General features: G+C 37.7%; 1 protein-coding gene across 2 annotated transcripts in view; it reads right to left on the reverse strand.

Annotated features, from left to right (window-relative positions):
- IQUB (IQ motif and ubiquitin domain containing) overlaps positions 1-24,382 on the reverse strand; it is a 102,219-nt gene that overhangs the window by 33,776 nt on the left and 44,061 nt on the right. Inside the window, exons 12-13 of one of the 2 annotated variants that reach the window (XM_059171726.1) lie at positions 23,681-23,866; positions 10,719-13,072 (exon numbers count right to left, since the gene is read on the reverse strand). In XM_059171726.1, coding sequence (XP_059027709.1) covers positions 12,890-13,072; positions 23,681-23,866 — 369 coding nt within the window. In that variant the 3' untranslated portion in view covers positions 10,719-12,889. Of the gene's footprint in view, positions 1-10,718; positions 13,073-23,680; positions 23,867-24,382 lie in introns of those variants that run through there. The other variant, XM_059171727.1, reaches the window with a different exon arrangement.

Consider the following 24,382-nt stretch of genomic DNA (forward strand, 5'->3'; position numbering starts at 1 on the left):
AAATATCCATCATGCACGTATCTGACAAAGGAGTTGTATCCAGGATGTATAAAGAACACAACTAAATAATAAGAAAACCTACCCAATTACAAAATGGGTGAAGTACTTGAAGAAACACATTCAAACAGAATCCATAAGAATGATACAATAAAAACAGGAGAAGTTGTTCTTCCCTTTGTCCCTGTTGTCAACAGGGATATGTAAATTAAAACTATAATAAGATGCCCCTTCACATCCAATAAGATGACAAAAAGACCCACACCTTAGAGGATTCTGAACAAATATAGTTCTTATATATTGTTGGTGGGAATGCAAATATACATTGTTGGTGGGAATGCAAAATAATAAAACCAATCATGGAAAAAACTGTTTAGCACTTTGTGCTAAAATTGCAGATACACCTACCCAACAACCCAACAATTCCAATTCCAGATATTTGCTCAGTAGATATGAAAGTATATGTCTAGAAAAATGCTTGGTAAAGGAAAGTTCATAGCAGCTTATTTATACCAGCCCAAAAAACCTGGCAATAATCCAAATAAAATACCATTCAACAATAAATATGAATAAATTGCTGATGCATTCAATATCGGTGAATCCCAAAAATATTACATTGCACAAAAGAAGCCAGGCACAAAAGAATTCTTTATAAAACTCAGGAACTAGCAATGCTAATCTTTGATGACTGAAGTCAGAATGGTGATTGTCTATGGTGGGAAAGAATTGACTATATGGGACCACAACACTCCTTCCTGACATAATGTAAATGTTCTATAACGTATCGGTTATATAGATATACACATTTTTCAAAATCCACTAAACTATACATATATGATCTATGTATTTCACTGTTTACAAATTTTACCTAAACAGTAAAATGATGCAATAAAAATGAATTCCTTATATACACTTTGCCCGTGGTGAAATAAAAACTACAACTATAGGTATATTCAGGGACTTAGGATCCTTTTTATGAGTCATAGGTTGTCAAATTTATGTCTTGTGTAATATGGCTTTTATTAAAAGAATAACATGACTACTTTTGCTATTTCTTATCATGGCATTTTTATTAGTATATCGATGCTTTAAAACAAAGTACTATTAATGATTTATCAAATATCCAAGGCTCCTTTCTTTTTCCATACTTGCACACCATACAAAATTAGACATATGCAGTCTAATTTTTAACAATCATGCATATTGTGACGTTTTGGCTTACATAGTTTTTCCCTAACAATTATTTACAAGGGGTTTAAAAGGTAGATTGAGATGAGTTAAGTCAAATAATAATGTAATTTAAAAGCTGGAGAAAACAGCAGGTATTAAATGCATCCTAAAAATAGTTAATATTGCTGGAATTTTCTCCAAAAAAAATTACAAAAATAAATTGTTACTACAAAACAGCTGGGGTTTTTGTTTGGCAGATAAGAATTCTTTATTCTCAATTCAAAAGTAACTTAAACATTTTTTTCAACTCAAGAGTCTTTTCTGGCTACTTGCTGTGCATAATACAAATTATATAGTTTCTTACAATGCAAGGCCAACTCCACTTGGTTTTATTCATGTCAACTTAAAAACAGGTATGGAAAATAGAGCTATCACAATATGTAATATTTTTATTCTAATAACTGGTATTTCAAAAATGTTAACATTAAGAGAATATTTGTAAATTATAAAGCCTAAAAAGTTAAAGACCATATATAGTTCTTTGTTTCAAAGTCAAAGCAGTCTCCTAAAGTTTGAGAGAATTACTGGCTTTATAAATTAGAAAAGAGAGAACTAGTGAGTTGTTATCTTCCTAAAATTGCCTAGCTGCTTCTAATTCGGGGAGGATAAATGCAGGTTAGGAAGACCACTGGAAGCTGCCAAACACGGGCATTAGTCAGGAGCCAAGCTGAGTGGAGGAGAGAACCAAGGAAACAATTTGCAGATAAAGCTGTTGTCAACATAGATTTTTCTGAGTAAGGCCACAGGAAGTTCATAACCTCTCAAACACCTGGAAAGCTCAGAGTTTGCAATGTATCATGGTAGTTGTTCAGTTTATATACCTGGAACGTTCTCAGAGTTCTGTCTCTTCTGAATAAAGGCAAAGAGGAGAGATAAGGGATAACTCATGGGTCAAATTAGCATCCACTGGTTGTTGGGCAAATTCCCAGAGAGCCATGTCACTATTTTATAGTTAACAAGCATGTAGGTGACAGAAAACAAACAAAACAAAACAAAACAAAACAAAACAAGCAGTCATTAGAGGGTAGACCTAATTCTGAGTATCCCCCCAAAATATATTGCATATAAAGTCATAAAAGAAAACTATTCTGTCTTAAAAAACACTTTAAAAAAATACTTAAAGGAAGCAAACGTTAATCCTTTATTTAACAAACACTTAATATTTCCTGTTCCCCTACATTTTACATATACAGTCTAATTTTTAACAATCCTGCAGCTGAAGTATTGCCAACTTTATAGATGAGAAAGCACAGAAAGATTGCAATTTTTATCTATTTACCCGGGTTCCTCTAGGCCATGGATAGCATTTTACTTAACATTGTGGCCCCAAGGCATAATAACTAGTCCATATTAAGCCCGAGAAATATGTGCTGAAGAGATGAGTAAATGAGTGAATGAAGTACAGTTGGGCTGGCCCTAAAAATAGTAGAATATTAGAAAAAGTAGAGACATGGGAGAGAAGATAGGAGAAACAAACAACCAGACAAACCACCAAGGGTAATAGCCAGCATATGAAAATGCATACTGTGTAGATAACAATTTGAAGAGCCATCAGGAAAAAATAATCCAGTCTCTTTCATTACTTGCTCTTGCACCTAATTCAATTCATAAATCCAATACTAGCATGAAATACTAATACTAGCAGAATACTAATTCTGACTCTCAGTGGAGAATCAGAAAAATACAGACTTCTGACTCGTGCAAAACTTTTATACACTGTTCACTATCAATTTGCTTCTGCATCACCTATATTCATCTTCACATCAGCTCACATGAATCTGCAATGATTAAATACTGCTCAGTTCAGTTTTTGATAAGCTCTTAATTTCAGTTTAACATGACACAAATATATCAGCTCTCTAGAATGTGAGATCAACTTTTAATATGTATTTGTTGAGATTGTAATTTAATTCTACATTGTATGTGGAAAAGAAATTCAAATTCAGTTTAGATTTCACAAAGACCTTGCAACAGCTGTATATAAAATGCTATGAAAAGTAAACACTGTCATTGTCACTAACTGTTCATTGCTAAGAGGTGCATAGTTTAGTATGTATTTTTCCTTTCATGATTACATAAATGTATAATATTTATGGGGACTGTAGTGGAAATATTTCTTCCTGAACCATTAAGACTGAAAATTGAGTAATTTATCTATTGTATGTGCATTAGATGTGTAATATAAATGTTTTAAAAAATGTTTTTAAATGTTTTAAAAAATATGTACCTGTTTTATGTGTATTAAATGTGTAATATAAGAAATGTTTTTAATGCAGCACATAAAACTTAAGTTTGTAAAGGGACTATTAGAATACTTTCCAAGCCAAGAGCATCCAGGGGGCTTCTGGTACAGCATGTAAAAAGCATATAAGTCCTCACACTATCCTAACAAATAAAAAGCTAGGCTAACTGAAAAATCGGCAACTCTTCTTAGATCCGTAACAGAAGGAAGGTCATAGGACCAACCCCTGCCCACACTATTGGAGAGGATGACAGGCAAATAGAGAATCACAGCCTACTGGAACAGTATTCCTAACTGACCTAACAGATAACATTTTATTCAAAATAACAACAACAATACACTTGATTGTGTTTGTTTGTATATGTCACTTATATGCTCATATATATAAGTGAAATGAATGACAGCAATGATACAAGGGATAGAAGAATTAGGATTATTTTATTATAGTTGGGGCTTCAACATTTGTCCAAAATGTACAGATCCAGCAGTCAGAAAATCAGTAAGGACATAGTTGAACTCAAAACTAACACCAATTAGCAGCATAGAATAGATATTTACAGACTACATCATCCAAAAGTATGTATATTCTTCTTCCCAAGCAAAGAACTTCCAGTATATTATTCTTTCGATCAAACTTTTTCAGTTCTCCCTCTGAAATACATATTAGTGTTCTACAAAATTTTATGTGTGACAGTTTTGAGAGTGTAAAATGATGTTTTATAATGCCCATTACAGAATGATACATTATTCCCATAAGGCAGCGTGGAGTACTGCCTCAAATAGGGCACCATAGCATACTATCTGGAGTATCATTTGGAGATGCCAGGGATTTTGTGAGATCTGGTGAGAATGAAATCATCTTAAAGCCAAAAAAAATTATGGAAGTGTTCTTTCTCAACCAGGTATTGGTAACTCTCAACCTCTAACAGGTAGAAATTATGACTTGTTTACTTAGTTACCCTTAATTTGACCACTTGTGCTCTCTAAAGAACTGTGTTGAGTCCCAAATGCCAATTCAGTGGGAATATTGCTGTGTTCCCTGGAGAATTTCCTCCTTGTGCATTAAGACCTACAAATCTACTGAGTCCAAGGTTGAAGGGATGGAAAGTGATAATTTTACGTAGATTATGTGGCATAGTAGTGAAAGAGCTGCACTCAGCTTTTTCCTTTTGCTCCCAGGTCTGTGTACTTTTAGGAAAGGGCAGATGGCACTATCCACTAGTCAGCTCTGCCCATTTTTCCCCAGCCTATGCATTCCAGCTATGAAGGAGACAGCACATTCTGATCAGTGACTTAAGGCATAATACTGCATCCTGTAAGACACCACTCCGACACTCCAGGGTACTGTCACTCAGATGATGCCATAACTGACTCTTCAGTAGGCCATTCCAGAACTTTATGAAGTCAGATATTTCTGGGTAGTAAGGACATGGTAAGACCAGTGAGCCCTGTGAGCATGAACCCACTGTCTCTTTCCTACTTTGTGAAATGAGTCCTTCGTTGAAGGTAATGTAATACATGACATCATAGTGGTAAGTAATGCTTCCTGCAGGTCCATGACAGAAATACTGTAAGCAAGGAGGACAAACCCATATGCATATTAAACACCCATATTTGTGAGAATGTCCTCTCCTTGATTTAAAAAAAAAAAAATCCAAAATACTCAACTATCCATCAGAATGCCAGCTGCTGTCCCTGGGGAATATTATCAGCTTGCGACTTATTAGTGCCCTCTGCTGTTGGTGAATTAGACACCCAGCTGTGAGCGTAGCTAAATGAGCCTTGGTGAAAAAAAACCCTGTTGTTAAACCCATGGATGAGTTCCATCCCTACTGTCAAGGTTAGTTTGTAAATGAACCTATTGAGCAAACACCAGAAATCTAGTAAAAGAAGCTGATTGAGATACACAAGAGGATGAAGACTTGATTACTGACAGCATCCTCTGCGGTGGATGCCATTGGGGTGCTCTTACATAGAACAGGCTTATTTACACATATCTCCCCCAAATGCCTTATCACCAATATTTAAATATTATTCTCTCTTCCTACTTGATTAACCATTTAGGCACTGTCCATGGATCTCTGTAGATCTATACCACCAGCTACATCCCACTGCACAAAAAGTGGATAATGAGATGGCTCCGCTTGAAAGTCTTCCCTCGGAGAGAATTCTTTATCCGTGTCTTCCTTGACCTTCCAAAGTGCAGCTGTAACCCAGAGGAAGCATATATGCAGAACTTTCCCTAAACTAGACCATCAGTTGACACTATGGGGCACAGATCCTCTGCAAACCAGTTCTTTTCTTTTCTTCCATTTAAGTGACCATAGGGAACTCTCCATGAGCCACAGTTGTTTGTTGAGGGGTAAGTGGTAAAGCAGTAGGAGCATATACCATAGGAGACTGAAGTATCTGCTTCCTGTGGTTTACTTGTAACTTCCAAACCTGCAAGGGCATTCTTGGATATACAATTTCCACTTTACACTTTTCCACTTGACTGGGTGAATCTGATAACACACAGTTTATCATGGGCATTTTTTTTAGTAATATAGTCACTTAGTGAATCACTCAGTGATAAGTATCCTCATAAGAGAAGGAAGAGTAGAAGACAGATACATAAAAATAAGGAGGCCAGGTGTGACCATTAGGGCAGAGACTGGAATAATACAGTTAAAGAAGCCAAGAAATTCCTGGAGCCACCAGAAGCTGGAAGAAGCAAGAAAAGATTCTCTCACATAGCACCCAGAGGGAGTGTGGCACTGCCAACACCTTGATTTCAGACTTCTGGCCTCCAGAAATGAGAGAGAATAAATTCTTGTTGTATTAAGCCATCTAATTTGTTGTAATTTGTTATAGGAGCCCTAGGAAACAAATACAGCTGTCCATTTCATTCCCATGGATCTGATTATCATTTAATCATTGTTATAAATCCCCACAGGGTCAAATCACTTGGCTCCTAGGGCTTTTTATTATAACTCTGTTCTCTTTTTCTCTGATGATTAAACTTTACCAGTTGGCTTTTAGCATTAGGGATCCCATTGTTCCCATCAAATTGGGTTATCACATCCAGTACAGCATGCCCGCTGTCATCTCCAGCCTAGAGGGAACAGCTACCACAGAGCTTTTCAAGGATGCTGGTAATCCACTCACAACTGCATTCCTTAATGCCTTGGTGAAGCTCCTCTTGTGGAGTGTTGACACCTGTAAGAGGTGTCTGAGAAACTCACATACATCGGAGCCACCCCAACAACCCATTTTCCTGAGTAATGTTTTCTAGGGAAATTCTTGCATTTTGAGCTCATTGATACATGCTATTTTTGAGTCTAGGCTTCAGTTAACACATCTAGCGATTCACAGGGCCTTAAACCAACACATAAAATTCTGAATTCTAGACAAGCACATGAATTTGGCTTGATACAATCTTTTGTCTTGTCTTTTTTGGTCTAATAGCCTTAGAATAATCTCTTACATGTACTCCCCTGACTCTTGATAAAAACTGACACAATCCTACAACTCTTTCAGTATATAGGCTAACTCATACCAGACTGTACCTTGTTCATTCTTCCTCACTACTAGCCTTACCTTAGCATGAGATCTAGCTGGGGTGCACACTTAATTGACAATACAACTCTATAAGCCTTACACCTGGCTCTAGACTTAATCCTTAGCCACATCCTGCCATGTAAACACAGGAGATAAGTAATTTCTGTAGAGTTGTCATAAAGGCTTTCTGAGCTTCTCTCTGGGCCTTGTGTTGGACCTTCAAGGCTTTCAGTTTATCATTTTCCTCATGAACCCTTTCTGGTGTAAGAAATGTCATCCTATGGCACAATCTTTGTCATCAAAGTGACTACTTGGCTCAGCCATTTGATCTCACTGTGCTTATCCTCCCATTCTATGCCTCCACTTGTGGTATTTTGAGTAATCATGATGCTACCACATGCTGTCTATCACAAGTGTCCTATTTCCCCTGGCAAGGAGGTTATCCATATGTTTTAAATATGTGAGCAGCCAAAGCCCAGACTCCATTTTAAAGTCTGTTTGCGGGGATCATCCCTGGTACCAATTACTGTTCTTGTCAGGGTCCAGCAGGTACACTTAAACTGGTTAATTTGAGAAGTCAATTTGTTTATGAAGTCAAAGGAAATCAAAATGAAAAACTGAAGCACCTTAAACCTCACTACAAAAGAAAGCAATACCCATAAGCTGAAGGAGTAAAAAGAAAGAATGAAGCTCAGAATTCAAAGAGAGCTATAGCGCACAAGGGCTGACCACCCAGCCAGAGATATGGTCTTAGGCACATAAATGCAGTCACTGACAGCAACAGATCAAAAAGATAGGAGAAGCCAGGGGAATAAACACCCAACCTCTGCCTGTCCTTCAGGCCTCAAATGTCCTGCTGATGTTTCCCATTGGCCAAAAGCAACTGGAAGACGTCACATACTTACTGACACTGCCGCCTCTCTGGGCACAGAGCAGAGAGGGGAAGGGTAGAAGGTAGAGCTGAAGAAGCAAATGAAGAATGTCCAGCAAAATCCATGTTATTTCATCTTTTCGTGTTTTTAAATTTGATTTGCTAATACTTGGTTTAGGATTTTTGCATCTATCTTCATCATGAAGTTGGCCTATCCATTTCTTTCTTGTGCTAGCCTTGTCAAAGCTTGATATCAATGATGTATTGGTCGCGTGAGTTGGGGAGTATTCACTTTTTCTATTCCTTAGAAGAGTATCTATAGAGTTTGAAATTTTTGATCTTTCGATGCTCAGTTGTGACACAGGACAATTTTACTCACATTCACTTTGGGCAAAGCATATTATGTAATCCTGCCTCCTTTCAAGAGGGTGGAGAATTGCAATCAGTCACCCAGTGCTCCTGGAAAGAGCAAAGACACATTTTCTACCTCTTGAGTCACTTCTCTTTTTTTCATTTTTAAGATTATCTGGGTCAAGAACTGCTAAGGGTCTGAGACGCTACCCAAACACAAGCTAACAAGTTTGGCTGCCAGAATGTTATAGATGACGGGACGACACGAGACTCCTGGGTCAGAGATGAAGCAAAATTTATTGTTCACAGAAATAGCAGCAGCCAGAATATCAGCATTTTGCCCTAATTCCCCCGGGGTGATACAAAGTCTGGACGACACATTGCACATACATTGCACACACATTACAGGGTAGAAATCCTGGGCTTAGAAACTCTTGACTCTTCTATAGTGAACAGTAAATACTATCCCTATCTTCCAAGACTGATTACTATATAAACAACCTTCAAAATAAACCAGAAAAGAACTACTATCTCTGCTCCAAAGATATGCAGAAGTGCAAGAAGCCTACGGAGAATGGTTTTTCAAGTGACTTTTTTAAAACTTACTTTTGTCTTTAACAGAGATTAATTTATATTGTGAATAATAATTTATCAGTATAAAGTAACTCACCTTTCTCTCTTTTTCCTCTCAGTTTCATCCTTGAAATTAACATTACCAAAATGTTGGTGTCTGCTTACATGTGACTATTACAATTTTATTAAATATCATACTTTTAACCTTTATATGTCATTTCATTTGGGGTATCTATCTGGTACACAGCATTTAGTTCACTCTTTTGATACAATATTATAATAACTATCCTTTACTGGAAAATTTTAACCTATCTGAATTTATGAATTATGAATTTATGCACTGTGATATTTCTATCCCAGTTTTCTCTAATATGTACTTCCTGCTAACTTCAGAAAGCAAAAACCAAAACCCTTTATTTCACAATAGTTCTCAAATTTGTTGTTTCCTTTTTCTCTCTAGAAATGTGTTTATAATTCCATCCTCATTCTGCTACCAGTCGCCTTTAAATTTTTAAACTAAATATTTGAATATCTACTTTCTTACCTATCTGTTGACACTTCTCCAACTAAAAAGACTTGGAAAAATGTCAGCCCTCTGAACTCTCTGGTAGTAGATATTTTATTGGAATAGGGTATTATTTTTATAGATTGATTTTTTTTTTTGGCAGCATAGATTTTTACTTGAGGAATTACTTTTGTTCATTACATTGTTTCATAATCACACAAATGATCATCTAGAAAGGACCTTGAGGTTGTAGGGCTCACTGTCATTTCTCATTTATGATATCATGCACATACCTTACTGCCACAGTTTTAAGGTGGGCTGGAATACAGAATAAGAAGGCAGAGATTCATGATATGCTTCTTGCTTAACAATGCCTTTCTACTGCCTTCATAAACATGAAGTAAATAAAATTCTTGGGTCTTTTTTTTTAATCCTCAAAATTCAAAATCCTTCAATAGAGATGTTCCTCCCTTCAGGCATTTAGGGTTGGAGAAGAAAAATCTATGATGCTATTTATTTTATTTTCTTGTGGCTAACTTTTCCCCTTCAACTTGAATGCTTCTAGAATTTGTCCAATATTCTTGAAACTCAGAAATACCATGAGATTGTGCTTATATGTGTCTCTACATTAATTTTCCCAGTACTTGGTAGATTCTTTATACAGCTAAAGTTATATGTCTTTTTAGCTTAGGAAAATTGGCTTTAAATCTCAATTTGTTCATTGTTCCTCCTTTTTTATTCCAGTCTAGGCTCATGTTATCTTTAGTGTAGATACAGCAAGATTATTAAACTTACTATTTTTGCTCATCTACTTCATTACTTTGTCCTTTTCCTCTAAATTCTAGGGAAGTATCTTGAGCTAATCAATCAAATCTCTATTTTAGATTCATCTTTAAAGTACCAAATCTGCTGTTCATTGCCATCTATGTGTTGTTTTTGGTAATTAAGCAATTGTTTATCTTGTGTAATAGCTATTTCTCCCAGTACCATTTTTTGCCCAAAGGACAAAAAGTGCTATCAAATATCATTAACATGAATCAAAAGATTTGATAAACGAATATTTGTTCTCATTCCTCAGAGGGTCCCTGTTTAATTTTTGCTATCTAGTGACTATTTTTCTATCAGCTTGTTTTTAAAATTTGCAGATATAAAATTCTGTCCTATTATATTATTTAGGCATCTGTCTATATAATACAGTCCTCATGAAGGAGAAAGAAGGAAACGCCTGCTGTAGCTTCATTTGTTAGTGGGCCAAGGGAAGTATCATCATCAGGTCATAAGCTAGAGGAATGCAAACACTATGAAGGCACGAGAACCAACTGCTAAATGAGCTGTTGCTTTCCAGTATGTAGCGTTAGGATTTTAGTGGATAGCAACCTGACTCCGCCCCCGCCGCCCCCCACTGACAGCTCTCTAACCAGATATGCTCTCTAACCAGATACGTCTTCTAGCCCTTCTGCTTTGGATTTTCAGATAGCTGTCTAAATTGAGAACTGTAGTTCCAGAAGGACTGAAAAGTGCTTAACAGAATGTTCAGGAAAGCCTGTCTGTTCTTAGCTGTTTTCCCCCTTAGTGGTTATACTTCCAGTTCTATAGGTACTGCCCCTTTCCTACATTCAATTGCTCTAGCTGGTCTACCCTTCTCAGTTGCATTCTACAAATCTTCCATACTAACAGCAAATGCTATCTGGTCAGTTGCTTCATCCCTAGGGTAAACAGCGGAATTCCCAAAGATGCATATTTGCCCCTATCTGAATATTTCTCCCCAATTCTTGCCTCCCCAGCCTTTTTTTCTGAGATAGCATGTTCTTGTACACTGTCTAATGAAAATCTGGTCATTTACATTCCTGTGTAAACCCGCTGTTCTGTGTTAAATTGTTAACTATTTATTAGTGATCAGAATGGTCTCCAGTCTAACCTTATCTGTAATTTACCATTGAGAAAGTTCCAGAATGTCTGAATTGTCCATGGAAACCTGAAAACAACTCATTATAGCACTTCCCTCTTTGATGTTTATTTCCTTAAGAACAATCACCATGTGCCATGCTTTTGCCAAAAAAATAATAATAATTGTAGGTGCCCTAGAAAATATATTGCTGAAATATTGGCAAATATTTATGTAGAACAAATATTAATATTTAGATTGAATTCCTTGAGCACTAAACTGAAGAGAACAACTCATTAACTACTGATGGGAATCAGGAGAAAAATTCTCCCCTCACCCCTCTCTCTCAAATTACGCCGTGTGCGCATGCACAGGCACACACATGTGCGCACATACACACGTGTGTGTGTGTGTGTGTGTGTATGTGTGTGTGTGAAATACCACTACCTGAGTTACAGAGCTTCACACTAAATTCCTACTCTCTATTTAGCCGTCCAGATCCACCCTCCCCATTATCTACTCCACTCTTTTCCCTGGAACTGCATGAATTATGCCAACAGAAGTCTATTTCTCCTGCTTTCCTTCTGGGTTCTACTAATGGGGAAAGCAAGCAGGAGACTAGAGAAATGGAGAGGTATGAAATCGGAGTATTTATTTCTCCAGTTCATGAGACCCCCTAGGGCTGACTCTCCCATGGCAGCTGGTTTCTGATCCTCTCAGCTACCTACTTTACACTGAGCATTCTCAGACCTCTTCCTCTGCATGTTCATTTAAGACGAGGGGTCGAGTTAGCCTGTATCTCATACTGGCCCTGAGTTCCTGCACTATTCCTTTAGTTTCCCTAAATACTGCCCACACTTTATAATAACTCCCTTTGTAAATACAACCTCCTTGAATTTTCCTATTTTGAGTGTCAATTTCTCATTAAGACACACACACACACACACACACACTGTTCATCACTGTAGGTCTCTGACGTGCATGTAGTCAAGGTTATTTCTTTGTCTTACTGAGGAATGAGGCTGTTACAGTTAACTTAACCAAGTTTATCTTTCCTCCAGAATGTCGTCATTGCCCCATTGGGAGTTTTCCACCAACAGGGTAAAAGATAGTTCTACTGTTTACCCTGCTTTCCAGCATGGAATGCATTTGTTTGTTTATTTAGAAATAATTCCAGTTGTTTTACTGGGATTTTAGGAAGCAGGGAAGGTAAAAGTAGAAAATACAAAGTGAAGATTCAAATCGTTGTATTAAAATATAGCGTCTTTTATCCCACCTGCAAAGATGTTTAAGAAAGAGAATTTGATGTTTCCTCCCATCTATGTACTGACTATTCCACAACTACATTTAACTTAAATTACTTGAGTCAAAAGTTAAACCTAGCTTTTGTTTGTTGGTTTTCTAGTGCACTGAAATTTCTAAAAATTTTAATTGTGAAAATATGAAAAATAAAGTGTTCTCTTTACCGTAAAATATTACTTTCAGAAACTAAACTGTATTTCAATTTTCACTAAACATCTAATAATAAAACATTTATATAAGGATGTTTTGTCTTCATAAACTTATAATACTATGAGAAACAAAAAACAACTAAAATCAATAAAAAGATAAAATTCTATTTCCATATTGTACAGCCTCTGTATTCCTCTATTAGCAGCGGGCAAAAATGCTGATCATCAAATACTCCTGGATCTTCTAGGGACTAGGCCTCTGGGACACTATAATCTTAGGAGTTGTTTCTGAGTGATATTTCTTTCTGATCTCATCTAGCTCACCATCACCAAGTAAATATGAAGCCAGCACTGGAATTTGAGAAAAATAGTTCTTAGCCAGGATATGTTTGTGTTTGATCTTGTGAATAAACAAGGGTTCATATCCCTGAAAAGAAAAGAAAATCAAATTCTATTAAATGTCACAGATATATTTTGCCAAACAAAAAAATAAAAACACTTTCATATCTTGGTACCCTTGCTCATCTGTCCTCTCAGCCAGAGAACATTGCTTCCTACTTTGTCTACCACCTTTCAGGGCTCAGCTGCCATGCTGCTCTAACCCTGAAGCCTTTTCTGACTCTCCTTCTGACCTCTGAGACCAAACTAATCCCTCCTTCTTACTTGCAAGTACTTTTATGTATTTTAATTGTAGTATTTAGTTCATTCTGCCTTCAATTTCACTATTTGCTTGAGAGTCCCTCCATTATAAGGAATACTCCTTGAAGGTTCAAACTGGTCTTTTTTATGTAATTGTCTCTCAACACCATCCAAAATCAATATATTTGAATGAACAATTTTGTCATCTTGGTTCTCTCTTTAACTCTACTTCAACACTGGTTAATTTACCAACTTTAGCCCAAGTTATTTTTTCTAAAATTGGTACTTATCTCCCAATCTCCAGGGTCCAAAACAAAGATTATGATGGTATTCTGACAGTATAAACTTCTCTTTGTATCCCTTTTTACCACCTTGAATTCCTACTTCATGAGTCCATTTTCTGTCTTCTAAACAGAAAATAACCTTTCTGCCTTTATCAAGCCTCTGTACGTTTCCACTTTAATTCTTTATTAATGTTTATGCTTCTTGTCTCTCCACAGCTAGAACAGTACTTTGAACTTTTTTTTATGTAGCATTGCCACTGTATATGACCATCTGTTTTCTAATGAGAGCCACAGACTGCTTGCTGCCAACCCAATATCCACTCTCTCTTCCCCTGGTATTTAGAGGCCTGATCTTGTATTGTGTGATGTGCTCAGCTTTCCTAGACTTTAATCCAGCTAGGGGTGGGCATGTGACAGGTTTCCGGCCATTATACATACATGTATGTATATACATACATACATACATACATACATACATATACACATACATATATATATCAGAAGCCATTGGACAAAGCATACAAGAAAGTTTTTTTAAGAGAATGCAGGAGATGATTTAACTATTTCATCCCTAAGAGTCCACAAGCATGAGAATGAAACTCAAGTGCTAAACAGAGCTGAAGAAAAGGTTAGAGGGCCTGGGTTTCTGAGAGCACTGTTGAGCCACCATCTGGACCCCAGACTGCCAACCTCTGGACTTCTTGCTTGATGGAAACTAACTTCACATTTGATTAAGTCATTATCAATTTCTTAGTCTGTTCTTTGCAAACAAACTTGGATACAGCTGAAACAATGAAGACTTGTATCCATACACGTCCTAGTTTTACTCCAAGCACCTAACACAGTACGGGGCAAGCACACTCAAAAGAAAATTCTAACAATTAATAAATACCATCTATTTCCTTTATTAATCTTAATCGACACTTCTTTTCTTTTTTTTTTTTTTTTTTTTTTTTAATTTTTTATTTTTTATAAACATATATTTTTATCCCCAGGGGTACAGGTCTGTGAATCACCAGGTTTACACACTTCACAGCACTCACCAAATCACATACCCTCCCCAATGTCCATAATCCCACCCCCTTCTCCCAAACCCCCTCCCCCCGGCAACCCTCAGTTTGTTTTGTGAGATTAAGAGTCACTTATGGTTTGTCTCCCTCCCAATCCCAGCTTGTTTCATTATTCTTCTTCTACCCACTTAAGCCTCCATGTTGCATCACCACCTCCTCATATCAGGGAGATCATATGATAGTTGTCTTTCTCTGCTTGACTTATTTCGCTAAGCATGATACGCTCTAGTTCCATCCATGTTGTTGCAAATGGCAAGATTTCATTTCTTTTGATGGCTGCATAGTATTCCATTGTGTATATATACCACATCTTCTTTTTTTTTTTTTTTTAATTTTTTTATTTTTTATAAACATATATTTTTATCCCCAGGGGTACAGGTCTGTGAATCACCAGGTTTACACACTTCACAGCACTCACCAAATCACATGCCCTCCCCAATGTCCATAATCCCAACCCCTTCTCCCAAACCCCCTCCCCCCAGCAACCCTCAGTTTGTTTTGTGAGATTAAGAGTCACTTATGGTTTCTCTCCCTCCCAATCCCATCTTGTTTCATTTATTCTTCTTCTACCCACTTAAGCCTCCATGTTGCATCACCACTTCCTCATATCAGGGAGATCATATGATAGTTGTCTTTCTCTGCTTGACTTATTTCGCTAAGCATGATACGCTCTAGTTCCATCCATGTTGTTGCAAATGGCAAGATTTCATTTCTTTTGATGGCTGCATAGTATTCCATTGTGTATATATACCACATCTTCTTGATCCATTCATCTGTTGATGGACATCTAGGTTCTTTCCATAGTTTGGCTATTGTGGACATTGCTGCTATAAACATTCGGGTGCATGTGCTCCTTTGGATCACTACATTTGTATCTTTAGGGTAAATACCCAATAGTGCAATTGCTGGGTCATAGGGCAGTTCTATTTTCAACATTTTGAGGAACCTCCATGCTGTTTTCCAGAGTGGCTGCACCAGCTTGCATTCCCACCAACAGTGTAGGAGGGTTCCCCTTTCTCCGCATCCTCGCCAGCATCTGTCATTTCCTGACTTGTTGATTTTAGCCATTCTGACTGGTGTGAGGTGATATCTCATTGTGGTTTTGATTTGTATTTCCCTGATGCCGAGTGATATGGAGCACTTTTTCATGTGTCTGTTGGCCATCTGGATGTCTTCTTTGCAGAAATGTCTGTTCATGTCCTCTGCCCATTTCTTGATTGGATTATTTGTTCTTTGGGTGTTGAGTTTGCTAAGTTCTTTATAGATTCTGGACACTAGTCCTTTATCTGATATGTCGTTTGCAAATATCTTCTCCCATTCTGTCAGTTGTCTTTTGATTTTGTGAACTGTTTCCTTTGCTGTGCAAAAGCTTTTGATCTTGATGAAATCCCAGTAGTTCATTTTTTCCCTTGCTTCCCTTGCCTTTTGCGTTGTTCCTAGGAAGATGTTGCTGCGGCAGAGGTCGAAGAGGTTGCTGCCCGTGTTCTCCTCAAGGATTTTGATGGATTCCTTTCGCACATTGAGGTCCTTCATCCATTTTGAGTCTATTTTTGTGTGTGGTGTTAGGAAATGGTCCAATTTCATTTTTCTGCATGTGGCTGTCCAATTTTCCCAGCACCATTTATTGAAAAGGCTGTCTTTTTTCCATTGGACATTCTTTCCTGCTTTGTCGAAGATTAGTTGACCATAGATTTGAGGGTCTATTTCTGGGCTCTCTATTCTGTTCCATTGATCTATGTATCTGTTTTTGTGCCAGTACCATGCTGTCTTGATGATGACAGCTTTGTAATAGAGCTTGAAGTCCGGAATTGTGATGCCACCAACGTTGGCTTTCTTTTTCAATATCCCTTTGGCTATTCGAGGTCTTTTCTGGTTCCATATAAATTTTAGAATTATTTGTTCCATTTCTTTGAAAAAGATGGATGGTACTTTGATAGGAATTGCATTAAATGTGTAGATTGCTTTAGGTAGCATAGACATTTTCACAATATTTATTCTTCCAATCCAGGAGCATGGAACATTGTTCCATTTCTTTGTGTCTTCCTCAATTTCTTTCATGAGTACTTTATAGTTTTCTGAGTATAGATTCTGTGTCTCTTTGGTTAGGTTTATTCCTAGGTATCTTATGGTTTTGGATGCAATTGTAAATGGGATTGACTCCTTAATATCTCTTTCTTCTGTCTTGCTGTTGGTGTAGAGAAATGCAACTGATTTCTGTGCATTGATTTTATATCCTGACACTTTACTGAATTCCTGTATAAGTTCTAGCAGTTTTGGAGTGGAGTCTTTTGGGTTTTCCACATATAGTATCATATCATCTGCGAAGAGTGATAATTTGACTTCTTCTTTGCCGATTTGGATGCCTTTAATTTCCTTTTGTTGTCTGATTGCTGAGGCTAGGACCTCTAGTACGATGTTGAATAGCAGTGGTGATAATGGACATCCCTGCCGTGTTCCTGACCTTAGCGGAAAAGCTTTCAGTTTTTCTCCATTGAGAATGATATTTGCGGTGGGTTTTTCATAGATGGCTTTGATGATATTGAGGTATGTGCCCTCTATCCCTACACTTTGAAGAGTTTTGATCAGGAAGGGATGTTGTACTTTGTCAAATGCTTTTTCAGCATCTATTGAGAGTATCATATGGTTCTTGTTCTTTCTTTTATTGATGTGTTGTATCACATTGACTGATTTGCGGATGTTGAACCAACCTTGCAGCCCTGGAATAAATCCCACTTGGTCGTGGTGAATAATCCTTTTAATGTACTGTTGAATCCTATTGGCTAGTATTTTGTTGAGTATTTTCGCATCCGTGTTCATCAAGGATATCGGTCTATAGCTCTCTTTTTTGGTGGGATCCTTGTCTGGTTTTGGGATCAAGGTGATGCTGGCCTCATAAAATGAGTTTGGAAGTTTTCCTTCCATTTCTATTTTTTGGAACAGTTTCAGGAGAATAGGAATTAGTTCTTCTTTAAATGTTTGGTAGAATTCCCCCGGGAAGCCGTCTGGCCCTGGGCTTTTGTTTGTTTGGAGATTTTTAATGACTGTTTCAATCTCCTTACTGGTTATGGGTCTGTTCACGCTTTCTATTTCTTCCTGGCTCAGTTGTGGTAGTTTATATGTTTCTAGGAATGCATCCATTTCTTCCAGATTGTCAAATTTATTGCCGTAGAGTTGCTCATAGTATGTTCTTATAATAGTTTGTATTTCTTTGGTGTTAGTTGTGATCTCTCCTCTTTCATTCATGATTTTATTTATTTGGGTCCTTTCTCTTTTCTTTTTGATAAGTCGGGCCAGGGGTTTATCAATTTTATTAATTCTTTCAAAGAACCAGCTCCTAGTTTCGTTGATTTGTTCTATTGTTTTTTTGGTTTCTATTTCATTGATTTCTGCTCTGATCTTTATGATTTCTCTTCTCCTGCTGGGCTTAGGGTTTCTTTCTTGTTCTTTCTCCAGCTCCTTTAGGTGTAGGGTTAGGTTGTGTACCTGAGACCTTTCTTGTTTCTTGAGAAAGGCTTGTACCGCTATATATTTTCCTCTCAGGACTGCCTTTGTTGTGTCCCACAGATTTTGAACCGTTGTATTTTCATTATCATTTGTTTCCATGATTTTTTTCAATTCTTCTTTAATTTCCCGGTTGACCCATTCATTCTTTAGAAGGATACTGTTTAGTCTCCATGTATTTGGGTTCTTTCCAAACTTCCTTTTGTGGTTCAGTTCTAGCTTTAGAGCATTGTGGTCTGAAAATATGCAGGGAATGATCCCAATCTTTTGATACCGGTTGAGTCCTGATTTAGGACCGAGGATGTGATCTATTCTGGAGAATGTTCCATGTGCACTAGAGAAGAATGTGTATTCTGTTGCTTTGGGATGAAATGTTCTGAATATATCTGTGATGTCCATCTGGTCCAGTGTGTCGTTTAAGGCCTTTATTTCCTTGCTGATCTTTTGCTTGGATGACCTGTCCATTTCAGTGAGGGGAGTGTTAAAGTCCCCTACTATTATTGTATTATTGTTGATGTGTTTCTTTGATTTTGTTATTAATTGGTTTATATAGTTGGCTGCTCCCACATTGGGGGCATAGATATTTAAAATTGTTAAATCTTCTTGTTGGACAGACCCTTTGAGTATGATATAGTGTCCTTCCTCATCTCTTATTATAGTCTTTGGATTAAAATCTAATTGATCTGATATAAGGATTGCCACTCCTGCTTTCTTCTGTTGTCCATTAGCATGGTAAATTCTTTTCCACCCCCTCACTTTAAATCTGGAGGTGTCTTCGGGCTTAAAATGTGTTTCTTGGAGGCAACATATAGATGGGTTTTGTTTTTTTATCCATTCTGATACCCTGTGTCTTTTGACAGGGGCATTTAGCCCATTCACATTCAGGGTAACTATTGAGAGATATGAATTTAGTGCCATTGTATTGCCTGTAAGGTGACTGTTACTGTATATGGTCTCTGTTCCTTTCTGATCTACCACTTGTAGGCTCTCTCTTTGCTTAGAGGACCCCTTTCAATATTTCCTGTAGAGCTGGTTTGGTATTTGCAAATTCTTTCAGTTGTTGTTTGTCCTGGAAGCTTTTAATCTCTCCTTCTATTTTCAATGATAGCCTAGCTGGATATAGTATTCTGGGCTGCATGTTTTTCTCGTTTAGTGCTCTGAAAATATCATGCCAGCTTTTTCTGGCCTGCCAGGTCTCTGTGGATAAGTCAGCTGCCAATCTAATATTTTTACCATTGTATGTTACAGACTTCTTTTCCCGGGCTGCTTTCAGGATTTTCTCTTTGTCATTGAGACTTGTAAATTTTACTATTAGGTGACGGGGTGTGGGCCTATTCTTATTGATTTTGAGGGGCATTCTCTGAACCTCCTGAATTTTGATGCTCGTTCCCTTTGCCATATTGGGGAAATTCTCCCCAATAATTCTCTCCAGTATACCTTCTGCTCCCCTCTCACTTTCTTCTTCTTCTGGAATCCCAATTATTCTAATGTTGTTTCGTCTTATGGTGTCACTTATCTCTCGAATTCTCCCCTCGTGGTCCAGTAGCTGTTTGTCCCTCTTTTGCTCAGCTTCTTTATTCTCTGTCATTTGGTCTTCTATATCACTAATTCTTTCTTCTGCCTCATTTATCCTAGCAGTTAGAGCCTCCATTTTTGATTGCACCTCATTAATAGCTTTTTTGATTTCACCTTGGTTAGATTTTAGTTCTTTTATTTCTCCAGAAAGGGCTTTTATATCTCTTGAGAGGGTTTCTCTAATATCTTCCATGCCTTTTTCGAGCCCGGCTAGAACCTTGAGAATTGTCATTCTGAACTCTAGATCTGACATATTACCGATGTCTGTATTGATTAGGTCCCTAGCCTTCGGTACTGCCTCTTGTTCTTTTTTTTGTGTTGAATTTTTACATCTTGTCATTTTGTCCAGATAAGAGTAAATGAAGGGGCAAGTAAAATACTAAAAGGGTGGCAACAACCCCAGGAAAATATGCTTTAACCAAATTAGAAGAGATCCAAAATCGTGAGTGGGGAGAAAGGGGATAAAAAGAGGTTCAAAAAGGAAGAAAGAAAAAAGAAAAAAAAAAAAAAGAAAAGAAAAGAAAAGAAAAGAATATTTTTAAAAAAAGAAAACACCTAAGAAAAATGTAAAAATATATATATATATATATATATATATTAGATAAACTAGTAAAAAATCGTTAAAAAAGAAAAAGGTAACAGTTAAAAAAAAAATTTTACCCGAAGGCGAGAAAAAAAAAAAAATGAAAAAGAAAAAATTAAATTAACTGCAAGACTAAAAAAAATCACAGTAAAAAAGCCATGAGTTCCGTGCTTGGCTTTCTCCTCCTCTGGAATTCTGCTGCTCTCCTTGGTATTGAAACCGCACTCCTTGGTAGGTGAACTTGGTCTCGGCTGGATTTCTTGTTGATCTTCTGGGGGAGGGGCCTGTTGTAGTGATTCTCAAGTGTCTTTGCCCCAGGCGGAATTACACCGCCCTTACCCGGGGCCCGGGGTGAGTAATCCGCTCGGGTTTGCTTTCAGGAGCTTTTGTTCCCTGAGCGCTTTCCGTAGAGCTCCAGAGGACGGGAATACAAATGGCGGCCTCCTGGTCTCCGGCCCGGAGGAGCCGAGAGCCCAGGGCCCCACTCCTCAGTGCGCCCTCAGAGAACAGCGCCCAGTTACTCCCGTCTGCCTGACCTCCGGCCGCGCTCCGAGCTCACCGAGCCTGCGACCGGTTCAAGGTAACACGGAGCTGCGAGCTTACTGTCGGCTCTGTCTCTGTAGCCGGCTTTCCCGTTCCAATACCCGCAAGCTCTGCGACACTCAGACACCCCGATCCTTCTGTGACCCTGCGGGACCTGAGGCCACGCTGACCCCGCGTGGGCTTCGCCCCGGTTTAGCCTCTGGAGTGATGTCCCTCAGCGGAACAGACTTTTAAAAGTCCTGATTTTGTGCGCGGTTGCTCCGCCGCTTGCCGGGAGCCGGCCCCTCCCCCCAGGGTCTATCTTCCCGTCGCTTTGGATTCACTTCTCCGCCGGTCCTACCTTTCAGAAAGTGGTTGTTTTTCTGTTTCCAGAATTGCTGTTCTTCTTCTCTTCAATCTGCCGATGGATTTTCAGGTGTTTGCAATCTTTAGATAAGCTATCTAGCTGATCTCCGGCTAGCTGAAGCAGTCTCAGCTTGCTACTTCTCCGCCATCTTGACCTCTGCCCCTCGACACTTCTTTTCAATCAAATCACAAATACAACTTGTACCTTCTCCTAAAATTTGTTTTCTAATAGTAAGACATCCCTCACTAAAGATCCCTTTATCGTGTCAAAACAAAGGTAAAAAAAAGCCTGGAGAAAAGGAGCCAAAGCGTACAATATCCTGGCAGAGATTATTATGTAGGAGTACCCTGGGCCTATTTTTAACTTTCCTCTCTACAGGCACATATGCCAGAGCAAAATGCTCATCCCTTGCACTAATCTGTGTTCTACCACTTCTTAGTCCTTACTTCATTAAGAAAACTAACACATTTCTGATATGCAACACTAAATTACATGTGTACGGAACTTTAAAGGTTTTCAAAGCACCTTCACAGAACAAAAATATAATCATTAAAGGTAAGATAAGCATATTATGGTACATACAAGCAAAGGAACAATAAGCAACTTTTAAAGAGTAATATAATATGGAAAGATATCCAGTATATATTATCCCCTTTTCACATTATCCCCTTTTGACAGATGAGGGAACTAAGGCATTGAGACATGAGCAAATTTGCTTGACTTCTCCCAGCTCCTAAGTGATAGAGCTAGAATTCAACCAGGGCTGCTCTGATCCTCTGTATTGATTGCATGCATTTAGCTAACCTTCACAAAAACTTATGATGCAAAGAACTAAGTCTTAATGTCCTATAGATTACGAGTGACAGAAATGGGGAAATACTGGGTCAGGTCTCCTGACTTTAAATCCACTATTGTTCCTACTTTGACCAATGTGCACACAAGAAACTGCTCTGCATCATTAACAATCAGAGAACAGAAGCCTTTTTCCAGGCTTTTCCTATAACTTGTGTCATGATTCCAGAGAGCCAAGATTATTTTAAATTTTGAGCATTTTTTTACTTACTGAGAAAGCAAATATCTCTGGGCATTAAGGAAATCCTAGAAATGCTTTAACTTGTGGCAAGACATAAACTATTCTTTAATGAGGCTGAATATTAATACTTAACCGATTACATTAGCCCAAAACCATAAAAAGGTGTTGTTACTGTTTTGTTTTGTTTTGTTTAGTTTGTTTGGTTGAGAACCTTAGCTCTACTTAGAGAAATTCAGTAAGATCGTCGTCCTGAAATCAGAAATGCATGTGAATAGAACATTTAATTTGGTACTGCAGTAATTTGATTAAATACACAAAAGGAGTGTGTGGATTAATTGAAGCAGTAATATTAGCTTTGGGAATGAACTTCAATCCCACTACGGGTCCTAGATGAAATAATATTGTAGTGTTGGCTATGCTTTCTGTGATTAAATATTTATGAAGCAGTTTAGTTTACTAAATATAATATTTAACACAGTTTCAGTTTCATGCTGTTTTTTCTTTCAATCCCTTTTTCTGAGCCTGGCTTCTCCTAGAAAATTATTCCCAAAAGTTAAAAATTTAACTAGTTTCTCCTCTTTATACATTCTGCCTCCCCGGTAAAAACAGAAGCAGGGAATAGCACCATTCAAAATGACTATTAAATTTGAAGTCATTTCTTTATTTTCTCTTAACTGATATTTTGCATGAAATTCATAGTATAAAAATTTAATCAATAGAAGGTAGAGAATCAGTATCAGCTGTTGGGATTCTATGTTTGCTTGGTGTAAGTGAATCTCTGATGAACTCAATTCTGTTCATCAAAAGGTTTTATGGATTGCATCTTGTAAGTAAATAAAATTAAATGGTATGAATTTTTACAGTGCTTTCTTTGCTCCAAGTTAGTTGGGAGAAAATATAAAATGGAGTCTCAGAATCATACCCATCACTATGATGCCCATTTAGAGCACAAGATTATGAGCAAAATTTGAGAAATTAGTGTGCTTTTTAGACAGACTCATGATGGTTAATCAAAGAAGGGCAGATTCTAGGCTATATAATATCTATCTGGTATTTCATTTATTTATTCAGCAAATACTTACTAAAACTCCTAATGTGTGACAGGCACTGGTGTAGTTTATTAGAGAGACAGACATGAATAAGCTAAATAAAATTCCCTGTACTCATGGAATTTACCATGGAATGACACGCTTGGACTTGTTATTATTAGCAGAGAGGGGAACCAAGTTCAGATACTTGCAAGATGTTCAGATCTCTTATCCTGTCCTTTTCTGTGCCTTAGCATCCTTTTAATTTTAATCGCAGCCATAAATACCATCCACACATTTTGTTGCTGTTATTCGTTCTCTGTTTCTTCATCCAATGGAAGTATGAGAATTATGCACGGAATGTAGTAAAAGGTTACACTCTAATATTTTCACTGATAAAATTAACTCCTCAAATAAATTTCCACTTTCTTACCTCTTCGATACTTGTTAGCTTGAGATGAGCAACACCTTCATCTTTGGTAAGAAGAATGCAGTTCCAGGGGGACCATTCCAAGGACTTATCCCACCTGACCATGACCAGGTCATTGAGATCCTTCCAGGCACTGAGCACTGACTGTGATGCCCAGATGTTCTCCACCAGGTACTGAATGTCTTGTAGCTGCATGTCAACACAAGTTTGAAAAATAATGTTTTCTTCTAAACATAACAATTCTCTAAGATTATTCTATTACTTGAGGAAATAATCATATTGAGCATATTTTTAAAAGAGAAACTTTATTCATGAAGTTGTTAGTGCTTCCTATATCTTCTAATTTTTTTTTAAAGAGTTTATTTATTTATTTGACAGACAGAGATCACAAGTAGGCAGAGAGGCAGGCAGGTGGGGGGTGGAGCAGGCTCCCTGCTGAGGAGAGAGCCTGATGCGGGGCTTGATCCCAGGACCCTGAGATCATGACCTGAGCTGAAGGCAGAGGCTTTAACCTACTAAGCCACCCAAGTGCCCCATATCTTCTAATTTTTCACCAAATCTCTGCTCACTCTGCCCAAGCTACATTATTAGTTTTATAGTCAGAGAGACTACATCTTTAACCCAGAAAAAGATGCATATATTTCCTCCAGTGTGCTAATTTTACCTTACGTGTATATGGTATTCAGGGCTTCTCAAAATGTATTA

Source organism: Mustela lutreola, chromosome 4, assembly GCF_030435805.1.
Source record: "Mustela lutreola isolate mMusLut2 chromosome 4, mMusLut2.pri, whole genome shotgun sequence".
In the NCBI taxonomy this organism is placed as follows: Eukaryota; Metazoa; Chordata; class Mammalia; order Carnivora; family Mustelidae; genus Mustela; species Mustela lutreola.